This window comes from Ceratotherium simum, chromosome 29, assembly GCF_057802395.1.
Source record: "Ceratotherium simum simum isolate JZ-2026a chromosome 29, ASM5780239v1, whole genome shotgun sequence".
Classification (NCBI taxonomy): domain Eukaryota; kingdom Metazoa; phylum Chordata; class Mammalia; order Perissodactyla; family Rhinocerotidae; genus Ceratotherium; species Ceratotherium simum.
The window spans coordinates 40,844,382-40,867,311 of NC_141928.1; the positions used below are offsets into that span (position 1 = coordinate 40,844,382).

General features: G+C 45.7%; 1 protein-coding gene across 1 annotated transcript; it reads right to left on the reverse strand.

Moving 5' to 3' along the window:
• Positions 1 to 12,635: 12,635 nt before the first annotated feature.
• Positions 12,636 to 22,009, reverse strand: DNAJB5 (DnaJ heat shock protein family (Hsp40) member B5). Its single transcript, XM_014797480.2, has 4 exons — positions 21,815 to 22,009; positions 19,168 to 19,412; positions 15,786 to 16,387; positions 12,636 to 15,650 (listed from the first exon to the last, which is right to left on the reverse strand). The coding sequence occupies exons 1-4, from the start codon at positions 21,994 to 21,996 to the stop codon at positions 15,417 to 15,419; spliced, it is 1,263 nt and encodes a 420-aa protein (XP_014652966.1). The 5' UTR covers positions 21,997 to 22,009; the 3' UTR covers positions 12,636 to 15,416.
• Positions 22,010 to 22,930: the final 921 nt, after the last annotated feature.

The window sequence follows — 22,930 nt, forward strand, 5'->3', positions numbered from 1 at the left end:
TTGGGGAGAGTTTGAGAAGTATTGGTATTAATTCTTTAATTTTTTGATAGAATTCACTGGTGAAGCCATCAGGTCCAGGACTTTTCTTTGTCAGAAGGCTTTTGATTATCGATTCAGTCTCTTTACTTGTTATGCATCTGTTGAGTTTTCTATTTCCTTTTGAGTCAGTTTAGGTAATTTGTATGTGTATTGGTCAGGGTTCTCCAGAAAAACAGAAGCCGTAGGATACATATATGTGTGTGTATAAAACAAACCTATAGGATATATAAAATAAAGAGATTTATTATAAGGAATTGGCTCAAACAGTTATGGAGGCTGGCAAATCCCAAGATCTGCAGATTGAGTCGTCAGACTGGAGATCCAGGAGAGCTGATGGTTTAGTTCCAGTCTGAGTCCACAGGCCTGAGAACCAGGAGTGCCAGGGATGTAGTTCCAGTCTAAAGGCTGGCAAATTCGAGATCCAGGAGTAGCTGATGTTTCAGTTCAAGTCTGAAAGCGGGAAAAAGACCAATGTTCCAGTTCAAAGGCTGTCAGGCAGGAAGACTTCTCTCTTATTCTGAGCAGGGTCAGTGTTTTTGTTCTATCCAGGCCTTCAACTGATTGAATGAGGCCCACCCACATCAGGGAGGGAAATCTACCTTACTCAGTCTACTGATTTAAATATTAATCTCACCCAAAAACATACTCTCATAGAAACACCCGGAATAATGTTTGACCAAATATCTAGGCACCCTGTGGCTCAGTCATGTTGACCCAGGAAATTAACCCTCATAGTGTTTTTCAAGGAATTTGCCCCTTTCTTCTAGGTTATCTAATTTGTTGATGTACAGTTGTTCATAGTGTTCTATTATAATCCTTTTTATCATTATAAGGTTGGTAGTATTGTCCCCATTTTTCATTTCTGATGTTAGTAATTTGAGTCTTCTCTTTTTTTCTTAGTCAATCTAGCTAAAGGTTTGTCAATTTTTTTCACCTTTTCAAGCAACCAACTTTGGGTTTTATTGATTTTTTTCTGTACTCTATTAATTTCTGATCTAGTCTTTATTATTTCCTTCCTTCTGCTTGCTTTGGGTTTACTTTTCTTTTCTTTTTCTACTTTCTAAGGTATCAAGTTAGGTCGTTGATTTGAGATTTTCTTTTTAAATATAGGCATTTACAGCTATAAATTTCCCTATGAGCACTGCTTTCATTGCATCTAATAAGTTTTGGTATGTTGTGTTTTTGTTTTCATTTGTCTCTAAGTATTTTCTAATTTCCTTTGGGATTTTTTTCTTTGATATATTGGATATTTAGGTGTGTGTTGTTTAATTTCTACATATTTGTGAACTTCCCAAATTCCTTTTTTTTCCCCAAATTTCCCTTTAATATTGATTTTTTTTCATTTCATTGTGATCACAGAACATACTTTGTATGATTTCAATCCTTTCAAGTTTATTGATACTTTTTTAGGGCTTAATATATGGTCTAATTTGGAGATGTTCCTTGTGTACTTGAAAAGAATGTGTATTTTACTGTTATTGGAAGGAGTGCTCTATAGGTGTCTGTTAGGTCTACTTGATTTATACTGTTGTTCAAATCTCCTATTTCCTTCTTAATCTTCAGCCTAGTTGTTCTATACATTACTGAAGGTGAGGTATTGAACTCTCCTATCATTATTGTTGAATTGTCTATTTCCCCCTTCAGTTGTGTCAGTTTCTGCTTCATGTATTTGGGGCTTAGTTGTTAGGTACATATATATTTATAATTGTTATATCTTCTTAATGGATTGACTCTTAGCATTATAAAATGTCCTTTTTTTTTCTATTGTAATAATTTTTCTTTTAAAGTCTACTTTGTCCTAGTATAGCCACTCTAGAGCTTTCTTTTGGTTATTGTTTGCACAGTATATCTTTTTTTATACTTTTACTTTTAACTTATTTGTGTCTTTGAATCCAAAGTATGTTTCTTGTAGACAGCATATAGTTGGATTATGTGTTTTTAAAATCCATTTTTCCAATCTCTTCCTTTTAATTGGAGAGTTTAATCCATTCATAATTAATGTAGTTACTTATACAGTAGGATTTATGCCTACTATACTATTTTACTGTTAGTTTTTTATATTTCTTACATCTTTTTTTTTTTTTGGTGAGGAAGGGTGGCCCTGAGCTAACATCTATTGCCAATCTTCCTCTTTTTCCTGAGGAAGGTTGGCACTGAGCTAACATCTGTGCACATCTTCCTCTATTTTATATGGGACGCCTGCCACAGCATGGTTTGATAAGCGGTGCATAAGTCTGCACCTGGGATCTGCACCTGAGAACCCCAGGCTGCTGAAACAAAGCACGTGAACTTAACCACTATGCCACCAGGCTGGCCCCTCTTATGTCTGTTTTTTGACATACAATTTTATGTTAGTTTAAAGTGTACAACATAGTGATTCAGCATTTATATACATTACGCAATGATCACCACAGCAAGTCTAGTAAACGTCTGTCACCATACAAAGTTATTACAGTATTATTAACTATATTTTCTATGCTGTACATTAGTAACTTATTTATTTTATAATTGGAAGTTTGTACCTCTTAATCTCTTTCACCTGTTTTGCCCATCTTTCCACCCCTGTCCTCTCTGGCAACCACCAGTTTGTTCTTTGATTCTATGAGTTTGTTTCTGTTTTGTTTTGTTTGTTCATTTGTTTTGTTTTTTAGATTCCACATATAAGTGAAATCATATGGTATTTGTCTTTCTCTGTCTAGCTTATTTTACTTAGCATAATACCCTCTAGGACCATCCATGTTGTCGCAAATGGCGAGATTTCATTCGTTTTTATGGCTGAGTAATATTTCATTGTATATATATACCACATCATCTTTATTCATCTTTTTTTTTTTAATTTATTTTTATTTTTTGCACCCAAAGCCCCAGTAGATAGTTGTATGTCATAGCTGCACATCCTTCTAGTTGCTGTACGTGGGAGGCGGCCTCAGCATGGCCGGGGAAGTGGTGCCTCAGTGCGCACCCGGGATCCGAACCCGGGCTGCCAGCAGTGGAGCGCAGGCACTTAACCACTAAGCCACCGGGCTGGCCCTTTATTCATCTATTGATGGACACTTGGGTTGCTTCCATATCTTGGCTATTGTAAATAATGCTGCAGTGAACAGTGAGGTGCATACAGTCATGCATTGCTTAATGATGGGGATATGTTCTGAGAAATGCTTTGGTAGGCAATTTTGTCATTGTGCAAACATCATAGAGTGTACTGAAGGGGAACAAAATTTGCCACCCCAAAATGTGTCTCTCTAATGTGAGAATTAGTTTAGGCTGATTATTTTTAAGAAATAAAAGATTCAGAAAGTTTTTCTTATTAAATCCTCCTTAACTGCCTAAAAGAATTCAGATAAAAAGACCTGTCCAGGAAATGAGCTACCACCTTAGCATAACATGAGCTAGGTGGTAGACAGGGAGGAACCTAGAAAAGCCTGTTTATTGGGCTCCCCTCTGTGTTCTTCTGTTTCTGTGTGGCCAAACACTTGTTTTCCAAATGTTTGCTCCTTTTCACATACTTGTGAATTGCTTTCCTTCCCTTTGAAGACCCTGACTCTCCTCATCCCCAACATCTTCTTTTATCTTTAGCCGAGAATGGTATTTAAGGTGAGAGCTTTGGCCATTTTGGTGAGTTACTTGGTTTTCCTCGTTTTCTCCCATGTGTACATGTTATTAAACTTCTGTTTGTTTTTCTGTTAATCTGTCTTATGTCAATTTAATTCTTAGACCAGCAAGAAGAACCTAGACAGGTAGAGGAAAATTTCTTTCTCCCCTATGGTACTTACACAAACCTAGGTGGTGTAGCCTACTACACACCTAGGCTATATGGTACTAATCTTTTTTCTTTTTTGTGAGGAAGATCAGCCCTGAGCTAACATCTGATGCCAATCCTCCTCTTTTTTCTGAGGAAGACTGGCCCTGAGCTAACATCTGTGCCCATCTTCCTCTACTTTATATGGGATGCCACCACAGCATGGCTCAATGAGCAGTGTGTTGGTGCACGCCCGGGATCCGAACCAGCGAATCCCGGGCTGCTGCAGCAGAGTGCACGCACTTAACCGCTTGCACCACTGGCCCGGCCCCTGTATGGTACTAATCTTATGGGACCTCTGTCATATATGCAGTCTGTACTTGACCAAATGTCATTATGTGGCACGCGACTGTATATCTTTTTGAATTGGTGTTTTCATTTTCTTTGGATAAGTACCCAGAAGGAATTGTTAGATTGTATGGTAGTTCTATTTTTAATTTTTTGAGGAACTTCCATACTGTTTTCCATAGTGGCTGCACCAATTGACATTCTCGCCAACAGCGTACGAGGCTTCCCTTTTCTCCTCACCAACACTTTTATTTATTGTCTTTTTGATAATAGCCACTCTGACGGGTGTGAGGTGATATCTCATTGTGATTTTGATTTGCATTTCCCTGATGATTAGTGATGTGGGCATCTTTTCATGTGTCTGTTGGCCATCTGTATGTCTTCTTTGGAAAAATGTCTATTCAGGTCTTCTGATCATTTTTTAATCAGATTGTTTGACTTTTTGCTATTGAGTTGTATGAGTTCTTTATATATTTTGGATATTAACCCTTTATTGGATATATCATTTGCAAATATTTTCTCCCATTCATTAGGTTGCTTTTTCATTTTTTTTGATGATTTCCTTCACTGTGCAAAAGCATTTTAGTTTATTTTTGCTTTTGTTGCTTTTTCCTGAGGAGATAGTTCATAAAAATATTGCTAAGACCCCCACCAGCTGGGAGAAGATATTTGCAAATCATATATCCGACAAGGGGTTAATTTCCCTAATATATAAAGAACTCACACAACTGAACAACAAAAAAACAAATAACCCAATCAAAAAATGGGCAGAGGATATGAACAGACATTTTTCCAAGGAAGATATACAGATGGCCAATAGGCACATGAAAAGATGTTCAACATCACTAATCATGAGGGAAATGCAAATCAAAACCACACTAAGATATCACCTTATACTTGTGAGAATGGCTATAATCACCAAGACAAAAAATAATAAATGTTGGAGAGGATGTGGAGAAAAGGGAACTCTGCTGGTGAGAATGCAAACTGGTGCAGCCACTATGGAAAACAGTATGGAGATTCCTCAAAAAATTAAAAATAGAAATACCTTATGATTCAGCTATCCCACTTCTAGATATTTATCCAAAGAACTTGAAATCAACGATCCAAAGAGGCTTATGCACCCCTATGTTCATTGCAGCATTATTCACTATAACCAAGAAGTGGAAGCAACGCAAGTGTCCATTGACAGACGATTGGATCAAGAAGATGTGGTATTTATACAATGGAATACTACTCAGCCATAAAAAAAGACAAAGTCGTCCCATCTGCAACAACATGAATGGACCTGGAGGGTATTATGTTAAGTGAGATAAGCTAGACAGAGAAAGACAAACACTGTATGACTTCACTCATATGTGGAATATGAACTAACACATGGACAGAGAGAACAGTTTGGTGGTTCAGGGAGAAGGGAGTTGGGGGGTGGGCACAAGGGATGAAAGGGCGCATTTATATGGTGACTGACAAATAATAATGTACAACTGGAATCTTACAATGTTATAAACTATTATGACATCAATAAAAAAAGTTAAAAAAATATTGCTAAGACCAATGTCAAAGAGCTGACTGCTTATATTTTCTTTTAGGAGTTTTATGGTTTCAGGTCTTGCATTTAAGTCTTTAATCCATTTTGAGTTTATTTTTGTATATGGTGTAAGAAAGTGGTCTAGTTTCATTCCTTTGCATGTAGCTGTCCAGTTTTCCCAACACCGTTTATTGAAGAGATTGTCTTTTCCCCATTGTATATTCTTGCCTCCTTTGTCTTACATTAATTGACCATATAAGTGTGGGTTTATTTCTGGGCTCTCTATTCTGTCCCATTGATCTATGTGTCTGTTTTTGTGCCAATACCATACAGTTTTGATTACTATAGCTTTGTACTATAGTTTGAAATCAGGGAGCATGGTACCTCCAGCTTTGGCACCTTGTCATTTCTTTTACTATATCTTTGAGTTATTTTCTTAGTGGTTGCCCTGGGACTGGAATCATCATAATTTATCTTAATTAATTCGTTGTAATAAATCTTATCTTTATCTTATTTTATTTTATCTTTATCTTAATAAATCTTAATTTATGACAATCTAGTTTGGACTAATACCAATGCAATTTCAATAGTATATAAAAATTTTGCTCCTATATAGCTCCATTTCCTTCCTCCTCCTTTGTGCTCTAATGGGCATGCAAATTTCCTCTGTATACACTGTGTGCCCATCAATACATATTTATCATTCTTTCTTTTTTGTATTTTTTGTGAGGAAGATCAGCCCTGAGCTAACGTCCATGCTAATCCTCCTCTTTTTGCTGAGGAAGACCGGCTCTGAGCTAACATCTATTGCCAATCCTCCTCCTTTTTTGTCCCCCAAAGCCCCAGTAGATAGTTGTATGTCATAGTTGCACATCCTTCTAGTTGCTGTATGTGGGACGCGGCCTCAGCATGGCCAGACAAGCGGTGCGTCAGTGTCCGCCCAGGATCCGAACCCGGGCCGCCAGTAGCAGAGCATGCGCACTTAACCACTAAGCCATGGGGCCGGCCCTATCATTATTTATTTATGCAGGCATCTTTTAAATCAGATAGGAGAAAAAAAGAATTACAAACAAATACACATTTATACTATCTTTTATATTTTCCTCTCTAGTTACTTTTACCATTACTCTTTATTTCTTCATGTGGATTTGAGTTACTGTCCAGTTTCCTTTATTTCAGTCTGAAGGACTCCCATTAGTATTTTTTGTAGGGCAGATTTGCTATCAATGGATTCTGTTTTTGTTTATCAGATCTTGATTTCCCCTTCATTTTTGTTGGACAGTTTTGATGAGTATAGAATTTTTCTTTCAGAGCTTTGACTATGTCATCCAATGCCTTCTGGCCTTCATGGCTTCTGATGAGAAATCAGCTGTTAATCTTATTGAGGATCCCCTATATGTGATGAGTCACTTTTCTCTTGCCTCTTTCAAGACTCTCTCTTTGTCTTGTCTTCTGACAGTTTGATTATGATGTGTCTAAGTGTGGATCTCTTATCCTACTTGGAATTTGTTGAGCTTCTTGGATGTGTAGACAACTTGCGAAGTTTTTGGCCATTATTTCTCCAAATATTACTTCTGCCCCTTTTTGTCTCTTCTTTCTTTCTGGGACTCCCATTATTTGTATGTTGTTATGCTTGTTGGTGTCCCACAGGTCTCCTAGGCTCTGTTCATTTTTCTTCATTATTTTTTCTTTCTTTTCCTTACACTGGATAATCTCAATTGACTTATCTTCAACTTCACTGATTTTTCTTCGACCTGCTCAGATCTGCTCTTGAGCTCCTATTGAATTTTTATTTCAGTTATTGGACTTTTAAACTCCAAGTTTCTATTTGGCTATATTTAAAAAATAACTTCTATTTAATACTGATCCTTCTCAAACTATTCCAAAAAATAGAGGAAGATGGAACTCTTCCTAAATCATTCTACGAGGCCAACATCACCCTGATACCAAAGCCAGACAACGACAATACAAAGAAGGAAAATTACAGGCCAATATTGCTGATGAACATAGATGCAAAAATCCTCAACAAAATATTGGCAAACTGAATACAGCAATACATTAAAAAAATCATACACCATGATCAAGTGGGATTTATACCAGGGATGCAGGGATGGTTTAGCATCCACAAATCAATCAACGTGATAGACCACATCAACAAAACAAAGAATAAAAACCACATGGTCATCTCAATAGACGCAGAGAAGGCATTTGACAAGATCCAACATCCATTTATGATAAAAAATCTCAAAAAAATGGGTATAGAAGGAAAGTACCTCAACGTAATAAAGGCTATTTATGACAAACCCACAGCCAACATTATACTCAATGGGGAAAGACTGAAAGCCATTCCTCTGAGAACAGGAATGAGACAGGGCTGCCCACTCTCACCACTCCTATTCAACATAGTACTGGAGGTTTTGGCCAGAGCAATTAGGCAAGAAAAAGGAATAAAAGGAATCCAAATAGGCAACGAAGAAGTGAAACTCTCACTATTTGCAGATGACATGATTTTATATATAGAAAACCCTAAAGAATCCATTGGAAAACTATTAGAAATAACAACTACAGCAAAGTCTGAGGGTACAAAATCAATCTACAAAAATCAATTGCATTTCTGTATGCTAATAACGAACTAACAGAAAGAGAGCTCAAAAAGATAATACCATTTACAACTGCATCAAAAAGAATAAAATATCTAGGAATAAATCTTACCAAGGAGGTGAAAGACCTATACAATGAAAACTATAAGACATTATTGAGCAAAATCGATGATGACATAAAGAAATGGAAAGACATCCCATGCACATGGATTGGAAGAATAAACATAGTTAAAATGTCTATATTACCTAAAGCAATCTACAGATTCAATGCAATCCCAATTAGAATCCCAATGACATTCTTCACGGAAATAGAAAAAAGAATACTAAAATTCAGATGGGGCAAAAAAAGACCCTGAATAGCTAAAGCAATCCTAAGAAAAAAGAACAAAGCAGGAGGCATCACAATCCCTGACTTCAAAACATACTACAAAGCAATAGTAATCAAAACAGCATGGTACTGGTACAAAAACAGACACACAGATCAATGGAACAGAATTGAAAGCCCAGAAATAAAACCACACATACATGGACAGCTAATTTTTGACAAAGGAGCTAAGAACATACAATGGAGAAAGGAAAGTCTCTTCAATAAATGGTGTTGGGAAAACTGGACAGCCAGATGCAAAAGAATGAAAGTGGACCATCTGCTATTGCCATTCACAAAAATTAACTCAAAATGGATCAAAGACCTGAAGGTGAGACCTGAAACTATAAAACTCATAGAAGAAAATATAGGCAATACACTATTTGACATTGGTCATAAAGGAATCTTTTCAGATGACATGCCTACCCAGACTAGGGAAACTAAAGAAAAAATAAACAAGTGGGACTTTATCAGATTAAAGAGCTTCTATAAGACAAACGAAACCAGAATCAAGATGAACAGACAACCCACCAGCTGGGAGAGAACATTTCGAAAACATATATCTGACAAGGGGTTGATCTCCATAATATATAAAGAACTCACACAACTGAACAACAAAAAAACAAACAACCCGATCAAAAAATGGGCAGAGGAAATGAACAGACACTTCTTCAAAGATGTACAGATGGCCAACAGGCACATGAAAAGATGTTCAACATCACTAATCATCAGAGAAATGCAAATCAAAACAACACCAAGATATCACCTCACGCCCGTTAGAATGGCTATAATCACCAAGACAAAAAACAACAAATGTTGGAGAGGATGTGGAGAAACAGGAACCCTCATACACAGCTGGTGGGAATGCAAACTGGTGCAGCCTCTATGGAAAATGGTATGGAGATTCCTCAAAGAATTAAAAATAGAGATGCCCTATGATCCAGCCATCCCACTACTGGGAATCTATCCAACGAACTTGAAATCAACAATCCAAAGAGGCTTATGCACCCCTATGTTCATTGCAGCATTATTCACTATAGCCAAGAAGTGGAAGCAACCTAAGTGTCCCTTGACTGATGATTGGATCAAGAAGATGTGGTATATATATATAATGGACTACTACTCAGCCATAAAAAAAGACAAAATCATCCCATTTGCAACAACATGGATGGACCTGGAGGGCATTATGTTAAGTGAAATAAGCCAGAAAGAGAAAGACAAACACTGTATGATCTCACTCATATGTGGAATATAAACCAAAACACACGGACAGAGAAAACTGTATTGTGGTTACCAGGGGCAATGGGGGTAGGGGGTGGGCACAAGGGGTGAAGGGAGACATATATATGGTGATGGACAAACAATGTACAGCCCAAAATTTCACAATGTTATAAACTATTAAAACATCAATAAAAAAAATAACTTCTATCTCCTATTGGTAATATCTGTTTGGTGGTCCATTGTTTTCACATTTTCCATTAGCTTTTTAAAACAGTTTTCTTTACTTTGAACCTATTTTAAATAGCTGATTTAAAATCTTTGTCTAGTAAGTTCAATGTCTGTGCTTCCTCAGGGTCACTTTTTGTTGATTACTTTTTCCCCTTGTGTTATGTGTATGGGCCACACTTTTTTGTGTCTTTGCATGTTTTGTAGTTTTTGTTGAAAATTGGACATTTTAAATAATGTGGCAACTCTAGAAATCATATTCTCTCCAGAGTTTGTTGTTGCATAGTGACTTTTCTGAATTAATTCTGTAAAGTCTATATTCTTTGTTGTGTGTGGCCACTGAAGTCTCTGCTTGGTTAGCTTAGAGGTCAGTTAATGATTGGACAGAGGTTTCATTAAGTCATTGGAACCAATGAGTCTCCCAGTCTTTGCTGAGGGCTATTTTAGAGTCACTTTCTGACATGCTCCCAACCATTGTGTAGCACTGATGACAAACCAGAGCAACTGCACAGTCTTCAGCATATCCCCAAACCTGGGGGAACCAGTTGCAGCATCAATGGAGCCAGCTCTTCTAGGGTCTCCCCTCTCTGCACAGTCAGTCCCTTGTGGCTACTGTCCTGGTTTCTGATGGTTACTGCCCACTAGAGTCTCCATTTGTTTTATTCAGTGGAATCTCTAATGTCCACTCCTCCACCCCTCGGTTTAAATGCAGGCTAGATTCCTCACTGTTTCCCCAACCCTGAACCCTGTGTCATTCCCAGCCCCTACCCCAGGCCCACCTTCAATCCTTGCTCCCACTCCTACTACCTTCTTGTCCAGCCCAGATTAGGGTCTCTGGACTATCTTTTCCTAGGACCCAGCATGAGGTACAGTCTCTCACCCCAACTGAAATTTAACACCTGTTACAGAAGCAGATTGAAAATTTGTGGGTTTTAACCTTTGTCAGTACAGCCTGTCCTCCCAGGCCTATGTGCCAGTGTCCAGTCTTCCTAGAGAATTTTCTATAAGCAATACTATTTTGAACCGATTAGAGCACTACCTTTGAAAGAATCTCATCTAACACTGGTGTGTCCTGGCCTATAGGACCCAAGAGCCTCTGGCAGTGATGCAGCCTCAGGGCAACTAACAGACAAGTCTCAGCCAAGGAACAATCAGTCATAGACTTTCACGGCCCTCTGTGTTTATGGGCCAAAGCAGCAGGGATCTAAGAAAGACTAGATTGCGGCACCCAGAAGTTTCCATGTGAGGGGACCAGCAAAGTTTTAGTAAGAGAATGACCTAGGGAAGTGTCTGAGGCATAGCCTGAGAAAGGCCCCAAATGTAATCTATCAAGGAATTCAGGAAGCTACCCAGTTAAGGTTTTGGGGGCTGATTCTGCAGAGGAGATAAAAAGTGACTTGAGTCACTCAGGGAATGGCTTGGGGAATGAATTATCAATGTGTTAATGAAAACATAGACTGGAAGAAACTGGAAAATGCCTTGAAGTTTTACTTTGGCAAGAAGCTGAGGCAGATCTATCACAGTGGGATCCCTACAGATGTGTATTGTTCATGGCTTGCTGCCAACAATACATTGACCCCTCATGAGAAGTCATATAGCCACTTGGAAACTAGAAATTTGGTACCCTCAATGAATCAGGAACATTGCCTGAATACCTCTTAGAAGCTTTCCTTCCTTGATATAGGCATTAGACAAGCACTAGGAAGCCCAGGTTATATGGTTTTGTGTGTGGCAGAGGTAGAGCTTACCTCTCAAGGTCCTTGAATCCATAAAACTGTGAAGTTGAGAGAGACCCAATCATGGCCCCTTCCCCAGGCACCTTTCTCTTTTAGCCACCCATGTTTCATGGATGGCTAAGCTGAGATTGCTTAGCTCTTTGAAGGAAACCCTTATGCAGATCGAGAGACAAGCCAATCACTAAAGACTCAGTCCCCATTCTGGATAGTCCTCTTCCTGTCCCCTCAGCTGTGAGCAAGGAAGGCCGGAGGGCCTTGAGATGTTGGTCATGGCTCACACGACCTTCAGTCTGAGGAGAAGAGCAGATAAACTTTTTGGCTTCTCACACCCACCATCACGGACAAATCGTGGCAGAATGGGACCATATGGGGGACAAGAGAGGCAGTCCAGAGTCACTCCAAGTGAAGCAATGGCAGGATATGACTCAAGGGATGAAAGTGGAGTGTGTCCCAACAGACTCCAGCCATGGAGGAGCAGTGCCCCAGAGGCAGGGAACAGAGAGGAGTGTCTGGAGGGGATTACCACAGAGGGGAGCATCTTCTTGCAGTTTCCACTTTAGGAAAAAGATGTTGGAGATTAATTTAGGGATTCCTTCAAGGGCCAAAGAGTCCAGGGAGAGAGTGGAGTCCAAGAAGACTCCAGCTCCTAAGCCACAATGGGAAAATGGTCTGAGAATCAGTGAGCTGGGAGATGCCCAGAAGCTAAAGGGCTATCTGAGTGGTCACGGGGCTCTAGTGACGAAGGAATGCCCCCACCACCAAGAATGCTGGTTGCCCAAGATTTGGGATGGCCAAGCCTTAAAGAACATATTACTGTCAAACAAATGAGCTAATGATTTTCATAGTACTGTCATTTGCAAAATTACACACACACACACACACATACACACACACACACACACAACTAATATAAAAAGATTCAGGTGCTTGTTAAAGTGAGAAAACCCGATAAAGACCCTGCTCCCCAAGACCTGGCTGAACCAGTCTTTCCTCCAGCTCTTTAACTATTCTGACTTTTATACAGCTCTGTGTGTGTGTGTGTGTTTGTGTGTGTGTATGTAGGGTTACACAGATATTAAAGGACCATAAATCCCCCATGCAACATCCAAGAAGGTAACGCTGCAGAGCCAGCTTCAGGGCTTTTGCACTGAAGTGCCCCTGGCCTCAGATAGCCTAGCTTCTAAGGTCTGAGTCCCATTCCCAGAGTGCTCAGTGGGGATGTGACAGTTTTCTAGGTCCTGTATATCCACATGGAGGCCAGAGCGGGGGCAGTCTGGCCCAGCAGACCTGGATCCCAAAGCTTCAGGTCTCAGGGAAGAGCCAGGACAAGAATTTAGCCCCAAGTGAAGAGAGGGACAAGCCTAGGCGACCTAAGCAGGAGAGCATCAAGTAGGAGATGCAGGATTGGGGATCTCCCTGCCCAGGCCCAGGGATTAGCAGATACCCTTGTGAGCAAGACCCCTTGGTTTCTGCACTGGAAGGAACAGGCTCCTCCCAAAATTACCTTGGATAAAAGGACAAGGAGCTTTTTTTCACTGGCGTTGTCCCAGGAAAAAATGCAGGGACAGGAAGGTCCCTGTTAAAAGCCTAGTCAGTGTCAGCCTCTGTGTGGAGCCTAGGCCCAGGGGAAGGCAGAGCTGTCATCATGGCACTGGAGACACTGAAGCTCAGGAGGGCATGGCCATCATGGGCCTGATCCTAGAGAGGAATCTGGGGAGGCAAGTCAGCACCAGGAGGAAGTCCACGCCCAGGCAGAGGCTGCGGATGGGCATTCCTGCGACTGGAGGACTCCTCTCCACCCAGATCCAAGGAGAGTAACAAGTGTGTCACACAGTCAGCACGCAGGCCCTGAGGACCAGCGCTGTCTCAGCAGGCACAGGGAGCTCAGAGCCCAGCGCAGACATCCCCAAAAAACTGTGAAATTTAAGAATCAGCAGTGGTGTTCATTGTCTCCCAAGGAGCCTGTGTCCCCCGCCAGGCCCTGCCAACGATACTGGGTGCCTCCAGCCGCCCTCTCCATTGTCCCAGGCTCTGTCTCTGGGGATGCGTCTCTTCTAGTCAGCCAGAAAGGCCTCCTCCATGCTCTCCTAGGAGGAAAATTTCTCTCAGAGGAAAATTCCAGTCCATGGAGAGAAAATCTATTAGTTGTCATGCTAGCACATTCTTCAAAGAGGATAGTCTCTATTTCCCATAACCAAGGATATTTATTCTCTCCAAATAACTTGTCTCTTTTAATAGCTGAGTGGTATCTTCCGTCTCTGCTCTGTGTGGAGTATACGTTTTGGAAATCGCAGGACTCTGGGCTTAGAGGAAGGAAGGAGCCAGCTTCACCTTATATTGAGGGCCTGTTTAGGCTTCTCTGAGGTGACCAGGGCCCTGGGGGGGAGCTGACAGTGGCACTGCACACCCACCCCCATCCCAGGTTCATGGCTCCTGCTTAGATGCAGTATTTTTAAAATACTTTATTTTTTTCCATAATACTGTCATTACAAAAAAATACAAAAAAACTACTATAAAAACATTCAGGGGCTTGTCAAAGTGAGAGAACCTAGAGACCCCACCCCGGAACCTGGCTGAAGCAGTCTTCCCCTAGCTCCTTCACTATTTGACCTTTATATAACTGTGGGAGCAGGGTGGGGTCACACAGACATCAAAGGGCTGGAAATTCCCCACACAGCCTCCATGAAGGGTGAGAAATAAGTAGTTTCACATATCACAAAAATGGGATTTGAAGTTTGGGGGTGGCTAGACCCTGAGTTCAGAGGTGTGGGGAGAAACTTGTGACCCTGAATCTCTTGGTGGGGAATAGCTGCCACCTGACCCCAAAGCCTTTTCCCTTCCTGATGAAGGCTGGGAGATGGACCCTGCCCCCCACCTCTGAGCCCTAATACAGCAGGCCCCTTCCCCTCCTCCACCCTCGCACACTCCTAAGAGCAGCAGGGAGGACAGAACTTCGCGCTCTGCAGGGTCTGGGCAGGGAGCTGTCAAGGAGGCTGCTGAGGCCCCGTTCACCTCCCTGCCCCAAATGAAAAGTGTCTCGTGCTCAGTGGCCCAGTTCATGGGTGCTGGACCTTCCCTTCCTGTCTCAACCCTGGAGAGGCACAGACAGCTCTAGGTGAATGCTTTGTGTGCATGAATATGTGTGTGATAACCTTGGACACTGTGGATCTGGGGGTGGGCTAGGGTGGGAAAGCAGTGCCCTTCCTATCTTCTTCCTCTCCCAACAGGAGGAAGCCAAAGAGGAGGGAGAGGAGAGGTATTAGCAAAGCTGAGAGGGTCAGGAGGACATGCTATTTACAGGCGTGGACAAGGAATCTATCTTCAAGTAGCACTCGGGTCACTCTCCAGCCACTGGAGTGGAAACTGGATTCAAAGCTAGTGACATGAAAATTGACCCCTGGCCTGGGCTAGCTCTCCCCACCTCCCTCCCACTCCCCCAAGGCAGCCCAGCTCTGAAAGGGGTCAGGGACAGGAACATTTTCCTGAAAACTAGTGGCTTTTTTTGCATTTTAGAAAAAGTTACCAGTGTCCAGCGGACATCAAACTGGGTGCACATTGGGTGGGGTGAGTGTGGGGGGTATTGCTGTGGTAGACTCTAGGCTGGCTGGGGCAGAGCCTAGGAACAGGGTAGGTGCTGCTTAAGGATCTGTCGTGTCTGTGGTGTTAATCTGTCTGGGAAGCGAACTTTGAACTCGACAATGAGGTCTCCCCGTTGGGTGGGCACTTTGGGGAAGGGCAGGCCCTCCCCACGGAGTCTCTTCACGGTGCCTGGCTTGATGACATCATTGCAGGGCAAAGGGATCACTCGACCATCAATGGTGGGAATGTTCACGGTGCAGCCACACAGCGCCTGGGGAAAATGAGGCAGAGAGTGAGGAAAAGGTGGGGTAGAGTGATTGGGGAGGGAGGAAAAGATTGAAGTGGGGAAAGAAAGTCCCCATCATTCCCCCGCCAATGCACACACACAACCTGACCCAGGCCCCACCTCCTTGAGGCTGATCAGGGCGCTGTAGAGCACATTGGTGCCGTCTCGGCGGAAGTGTGCATGGGGCTTGTCTTTGAGCACGAAGACAATGTCAGCCGGGATGTTGTCAGGTGTGGCATCGCCCTCTTTGGGGAAAGTGATCTTGGTGCCTTCCTTCCAGCCACGCTTGATGACAATGTGCAGGATCTTGTCCTCGGTGCGTACAGTTCGCCCATCAGGGTTGAGGCGCCGCCTTGTGATCTTCATGCGTTTGGTGGAGCCGTGGTAGATCTCCTCCAAGGACACCCGCAATTCATGCACCACAGGTGGGTCCTGCACCTTGCGCCGAGGGTATAGTGGTTCTGGGGCTCGCCTCGCACCCCTGCTCAGCCCATTGAAGCCGAAGCGGCCGAAGGCGCCAAATGGGTCCTCATCTTCATCCACATCCATGTCATCTGGGTCAAAACCACTGAAGGGTCGAGTGGAGCGGCTGCTGGCAAAGAAGATATCGAAGGGGTTGGAGCCACCAAAGAAGGAGGCAAAGGTGGCATGGGGGTCCCCATGAAAGGTGTAGTGAAAGGAGCCGCTGGAGCCACCTGACGAACCACCGCCGGTCTTCAGGCCTGGAAGGAGGAGAAGTTAGGGGCAGTGTGGCTAGCCCTACCCCCCTCCCCCAGTCTCTTCCCACTGCCTGCTCCCAGTTCACGGGCCTAGTGAAAGAAGCAACCTTGAACTCCCAGAGAGGGCTGGCCTAATAGAGTAAGAAAAGTCTCTGGCAAGATTAATTTCTACTCTTAAGTATTTGTTTAATAATAAAGCACATCTTGAGGTTCAAAGAAGCTGAGTTCCCAAATATGTGGAAAAGCTAAGACTGGAAGACTTGGAGGATGTGACTTCCAGTCCTGTAATCTCTTCCATGTACCCATCACCCAAAGATGTCTCACAAAGCCTTGAGTGGCTGGCCTGGGGTCACATTACAAGTCATACCTGGCTCCTAAATGTTTGCTTATCTCCAAAGACACATAGGGCAAGAGGCAATCAGACAGGATTTGACCACACAGGGGGCTAGTAAGTGACCTGTCCTAAATAAGGAGGGGATACAGTCCAGGAGGAAGCCCACTCTCACTCTGCTGCCAGCACAGTTCCCTCTTTCCCTGACTTCTGCCCAAATGGGAGATCAGAAAGGCCCAAAAATGCAGGAAAGCTCATTAGCTTGGAGATGAGGAGCTCTCTCTCTAGAAAAAGTTTTCAAATGTTTTTTTCCCACACTCAGGGCTCACAGTGTTACACAACTCCAGGGGCACCATTCACACATCGGACAGACACAGACTACAGTGGAAATGGAGCTCCCTGGAGCTATACAACTGCAAGCCCCACACCCCATACCTGATGTCAGAGGACCAAAATGCATGACTGAGCTGGCACATTGCAGGCGGTGACCCCAGCTGCTCTCTTTAGAGTCAGGTCCTGTCTAAGGGGCTCAGATTCCTGGAGGCAGCCTTCATGGGGGGATGGTAGTGGTGGTGGTGGGGGCATGGGGAGGACAGCGGAGGCATTACCACTGAGAAATGGTCTAGAATATGTAGACTCAGGAGTGGGGCCCAGGCTAGGGGAAGAGACTCTTCTCTTTTATCTAGAACTTCAACTGGCTGTGGAAGCCTGAGCCTAAATTAGCCTCTTATTTCCTGGGACCACAAGGGCAGATTTGGGTTTCATTAGAGAGGGCAAGTGGCAGCAGTTCAGAGACTCGTGGAAGCTGCCTCTTGACCCTTCTCCTAAAACCCAGGATCTGTTCTTTCCTTCTATTGAGGGTCTGATTATCAGGTGAGTTCAAGAAGCTTGGCAGAGCTCACTGAGAGAGGGAGGTTGGACTAATGATGACAGGATGGGGTAATTTCTCTGTAGGGGTTCCTGCTGTACCCTACCACCCGCTTTTCAAGCTGGGAACAACTTGTCCCCAGCCAGGGCTGTGCACAAAGTCTGTGTGCACAACTGTTTTGGCTGGCAGTTGGGGAGGGGGCAGGGCAGACAGAAATATAACCCACATTTCCAAGGCTGCTTCTCCCTCCCCAGGTCCTGGATGTCTCCTTAGGGTTGTGTTGCATCCTCAGGAGCCCTCCCGGGATGTAGATCTGCATTAGAACCTGGTGTCTGGGCCTGGGGCTGAGCTTTGCCCTTTCCTTAGTCTAGCTCTCTTAGCTCCCGCCTTCTTCCTAAATAGAGGGGAGGCCCCTGGAGGAATGAGTGCAGTTCCTAGACAGGCCACAGGGTGGCACAGTGTCCGCACTGCTTCCCTTTCCCCCACCCCTACAGCTGCCATCCCTCTAACCCAGATAGAAAAATTTCTTAGCTGAGAGAATACTGGGGATTCCAGCAGATGCCTGGTGAATCTGGCAGTTGGCAAGTTTAGTAGGTGAGCAGGGAAAAAGGGAAGGAACTAGTGGCATGGAGAATAAGAAGAAGGGGCTGGAGGACTGGGGTGCACAGACGATAGGGGCATGGAGCACAAAGCAAGGAGGAGAGGGAAGATTATTAGCCTATCTAATTTTGAGGCGCGAGTGGGGAGAGTGAGGAGGAGAATGTGGAAGAAAGGCGGATGCCGTTGGGGAGGAAGGACAGTTCCTCCAGGGAAGGAGAGTCCTCAGCTGTGACAGTGTCTCTTAATATAGCCTGACAGGTGCCTGTGGCTGGCGGATGCCAGGCGGCCCTGAGGGGCAGGCCCAGAATTAGCAGCTACATCATGCCCGTGGGATGTGTTGGGAGGGGCCGCCCTCTCAGAGGCTTTATTTGGGCCTTTCCTGCTACTCTGTGCGTTGCCACCAGCTACCCCAGGGAGGGGGCCAGATGCCAGCAGCAGTTCCCCTTCCACCCTTGGATCCCTGCCACTTCCTCAGGGAGGCGAAACTCCACCTCTCTTCTGCTGGCCTGAACGGGGCAGGGAGGGGACGACCATCTCTCTAGCTCTGAGCTCCAGTGGTTAATTCCCAGGCTGCTTTAGGGCCAAACTTTTATGCTGATGAATGTAGATGTTCTGTCCTCAGAAAGCCACACACTCCCTTTCCCTGACCTTCCTGATCGGCCAATGAAGCTGCAGGAACTGCAGGCAGGACTAATAAGGCTGGGAGGTAAGGAAGGGAGGGGGAAGGCCTCTGGCTCTAGCTTCAGACCTCTCTAAGGCCTGAGCTTGAGGATGGAGAGGGGCAGGGAGAGGCGGGGAGAACTATGGTAAGCTGAGGCTGGGAAGTGGGTGGTCTCTTCTCTCCTCTGGGTGTCAGTGCTGGGAACACTTGCCTCCCTCACCCCCTCCTCAACCTCCAGTTCCCTGCTATGAGAACAGGGTCTCATAGCAGGACCCCAGACAAGGACAGGGGTCCAGTATCAGGCTGGAGCATAGCTCTCTTACCTTCCTCCCCATACTGGTCATACAGGCCCCGTTTCTTAGGGTCACTCAGCACATCATAGGCCTCTGCAATCTCCTTAAATTTCTCCTCAGCGTTGGGTTCTTTGTTCTTGTCTGGGTGGTACTTTAAGGCCATCTTCCGATAGGCTTTCTTGATCTCATCCTCATTGGCTCCCGACGGGATCCCAAGAATCTTGTAATAATCCTTGCCCATCACAGCCACTGGACCGGCACTGGTCTCCTTGTTTCTGAAAGAAACCCAGGGCCAATCCTTGATGCCCCTTTCCCTTCTGCCCCAGACCTGCTCCTGATGATCCTGCAAGCCCTAAATGACTCACTGTGTGACTTTCAGCAGGTCATGCCTGTTCTGTGGGCCTCTGTCTCCCCATAAATAAAATGAAAAGTTTGGACTAGATGATCTCTTCCAGCTCTGACATTCTAGGATTCTGTGATTCTTTCCTTAGCTCCCAGCAGCTTTTCCCAGCAGGAAGCTGGGGGCTGTGGCCCACTTCTTGGGGCTAGGCTAAGGCCCAGGTCCTTGGGCCAGACTGAGGACCCCCGAGAAGCCCTGTTGGGTGAGGCAGCACCATGGACTGACAGATCCACGTAGAGAAGCTGGCAAGGATCAGTGGACTGGGTGAGGTCATTGAGCATTGTAGGCTCCTACGTGATGCCTCAGGCATGGTGCCTGGGCTAAGGGCAGCTGGGGCAGTGGCCCAGGACTGGGCAGAGGCCTGGTCTTCAGGCAGCTGTCCTGGCCAGCCAGGCTGAGTCAGGGTGTGGGTGCCTGGAGTCCTCTCTGCCACTGGAGACCCCAGGTCTCCCTGCCCTTGATCCCCAGACTATGCTAAGCATCACATGTGTCTCAGATCACAGGATGACGCACAGCCTTTGGAAATTGCCATTTCTAACTCCCTCATTAGCAGGGGGGTAACACTGTCCTTCCCCCAACCAGGGCAACAGTTCCCTTTACTAATTTCCCAGTGTCTACACACAAAACTGTGTGTGAAAACATGTTTTGTTCACTAATACTGTGCTGCCTAAGCACCAGTGTTAGTGAACAAAAGCATTCTGAGGGTAGGGCCTTTTTTAAACTTAGTCGTTAGGAGACAATTGGGCACTAACCACCATTTCCTTAGTCCCTTCCCTACCACTCCCACCCTCTCACCTGCCCTGTGGTTTAGGATCTGTCCCAGTGCCAGGCCCATACTCCTCTGATAGTCCCTTCTAAGCTGGGTGCAGGGCATTTTTATGTGAGGGAGAAACCTAGGGCTCTAATTCTTCTACTCTCATCTCCCTCTGCCACTGTCTCTGTGTTGGATATGAAGGGAAGGGGACTTTCCTGTAGCTACAGCTATTTGGGAGAATGGCCAGAAGCCACTCTCCAGCCTTTCTGAGACTTGGCCAGCTCCTGCCAAAGCCCGGAGAACTAGAGTCTTTCTAGCAATGTCCTGGGCTGGCAGCCACAGCTGAGGCCTGCTTTTCTGCCTCTGACTGCTTCAGTGAGGTGTACGGGGTTTCCTGGCAGCAGTGAGGGCTGTAATGGGTAAGGGGAGGCCTCAAGGCCCCAGGTAGGCAGAGACAACAGCCCTAGCTCCTGCCCCCATAGGGCCTGTTGCAGGTGGCTGGGTTGACTCATGGTTCTGGGAGTCACCTCACTCTGACGAAGAGAAGGCTCCATAAAGGCGGGTACTCCCCCTTCTCCCCCTACCAGCGTGTCATGCCTGGTGGGAGAGGCTGGGGTTGGAGCAGGCAGAGAAGAAAGAGCATCTGGGGGAGGGCAGCCATTTTTGGAAGCAGCAGTGAAAGCTGTCTGAGAGGGAGCTGGGGGTGGTCTGCTATCTCTGCCTCAGCCCACACCTTCTTTCCCCTGAGACTGGGCAAGAACCCTAGCACACCAAGAGGGTGCCCCCAGAGAACTATAGCAGCCTCTAGGCAGAGGGCAAGTGGAATGGCTTGCCAGTGTTCCCACCCTCCTCTTGGTTGTCCCTGCATTACCTCTTCCTCCGGCCAGCTTCCCCCCTGGCACCCACCTGCTAGCTGTTCTAGACCTATAATTCTCTTGACTCCACAGACGCGGGGCAAGCTCTTTCGGGAATTGCCTTTTTCTTCCTCCTTTCCTTCCTCCCTCCCTTCCTCCCTCCCTCCCTCCTTCCCCCTACCCACAAGCCACGTGTTAGAATGACAAAGGAGCCCCATAGCATTTGGCACTGCCTTTGATGGAGAAGAATGAAGAGGATGTTAATGTAGAGGCAGGAATGAAAAATGAGGAGGAATGGCAAGGGGGACTGGTATAGGGAGGGGAGATGGTTGATACAGAAAATGAAGTACTGATGGAGGGGGATGAGGGATGACAAATGGAAATGGCTGAGGTGGAAAATGGGTTACCAATGGGTTGAAAGAAAGAGATGTAGAGAGTTGAAATACTGGAGGAGATGTTTATGGAAAATGGATGCCTGAAGGGTTTGGTATGGGAGATGAATAATGAGTGCAGTTCGTAAAAGTGAGGTAGAAAGGGGGGTTTTTATACGTAATGGGGATAAGAAGATGAGATGGAGGAAGTAACAGATGGAGTAATGGCAATGGAGGGGATGTGACATGGAGAATTGACTTGGTATGGGTATGAGTGCCCTTCTCCGGAGGGACTTACCGAAACTTTACAAACCCATTCAGCGTCCACGCTCGAAGTTTTAAGGGCTCCAGCTGAATTTTAAACATCAAGCTGGCTAAGAAGTCTTCTCCCCAGAAGTGTGGGAAGCTCCGGAAAGCTCCTCGGGCCTGTAGTGGGGGTGATGCTGGGGATGGGCAGGAGAGCACTGTGCGCTTAAACATGCCCAGCCCAGCCCCTCACCTCTGCTTGCTCCACTGGAGCCTGCCTGGAAAGCTGCGGCTCTGGAAGCCTCCTCCTCAGGTTCTCAGAGGCACTTGCCCAGCAAGGCCTGTCCAGTGCAGCAGGAGCTGGACCTGATCCCCAGGTGTGGAAGGTGAAGGGATAGGGTCCAGCAGCCACCTGCTCTCAGGTGCAGCAATATCTGGCTGATTGTGAACGGCTGAATGGCAGTGTGACAGGAGGCTGGCAGTGCGAGTGTGTACTTGTGAGTGGCAGCGTGTGTACCTGTAACAAGGTATGATTGTCTGTGAGGGCCTGGGAGGCAGTGAGCGCCTCTCGCCTCTCTCTCCGGGGAGGACCCGACCCCAATGCCCAAGAACCTACTCAATGAAGTCCCTGACGCGGAGTCTCCTCCCTCGCAGATGGGCGGGGAGGGGCGGGGCAGAGCAGAGCTCGGACAGGACAAAAGGCGAGGAGATGAGGGGAAGAGAGGAGGAGAGAGGACGAGAGGGGAGGAGAGGGGAGGAGAAGGGTGGGGGCTCGGCGGGAGCGTGCTGGGTGATGTCACCGGAGCTGGCTGGGCCGGCTCGGAACGCCTCTGCCCCGCGGAACCCAATCTGACCCGGCCGACCGTGCCTGGCTCAGACTCTGGCTGCCCCCGGTGAGAGGGTGGCGGACATCGAGCACCTTGCAGACCCCGAGTCGCCTCGCCCCACGGCAGAAGAGCCGATGGGCCCTCCATGTCCCAAACCCCCGACACCAAGACCCCTGGCTTTGCAACGACCCCCTCCAGGACCTCCCGAGTCCTGGCTCGGCGCCCTCACCGGTGAGGAGCTGCGGGCGCCGCCGCGGTCCGTCAGGCACGCTGCCCGCTCCCGGCTCCGGCTCCGCCGCCTCCACTCGGGACAGGAGTCGCCTGCCCGCCGGCGGCAGACA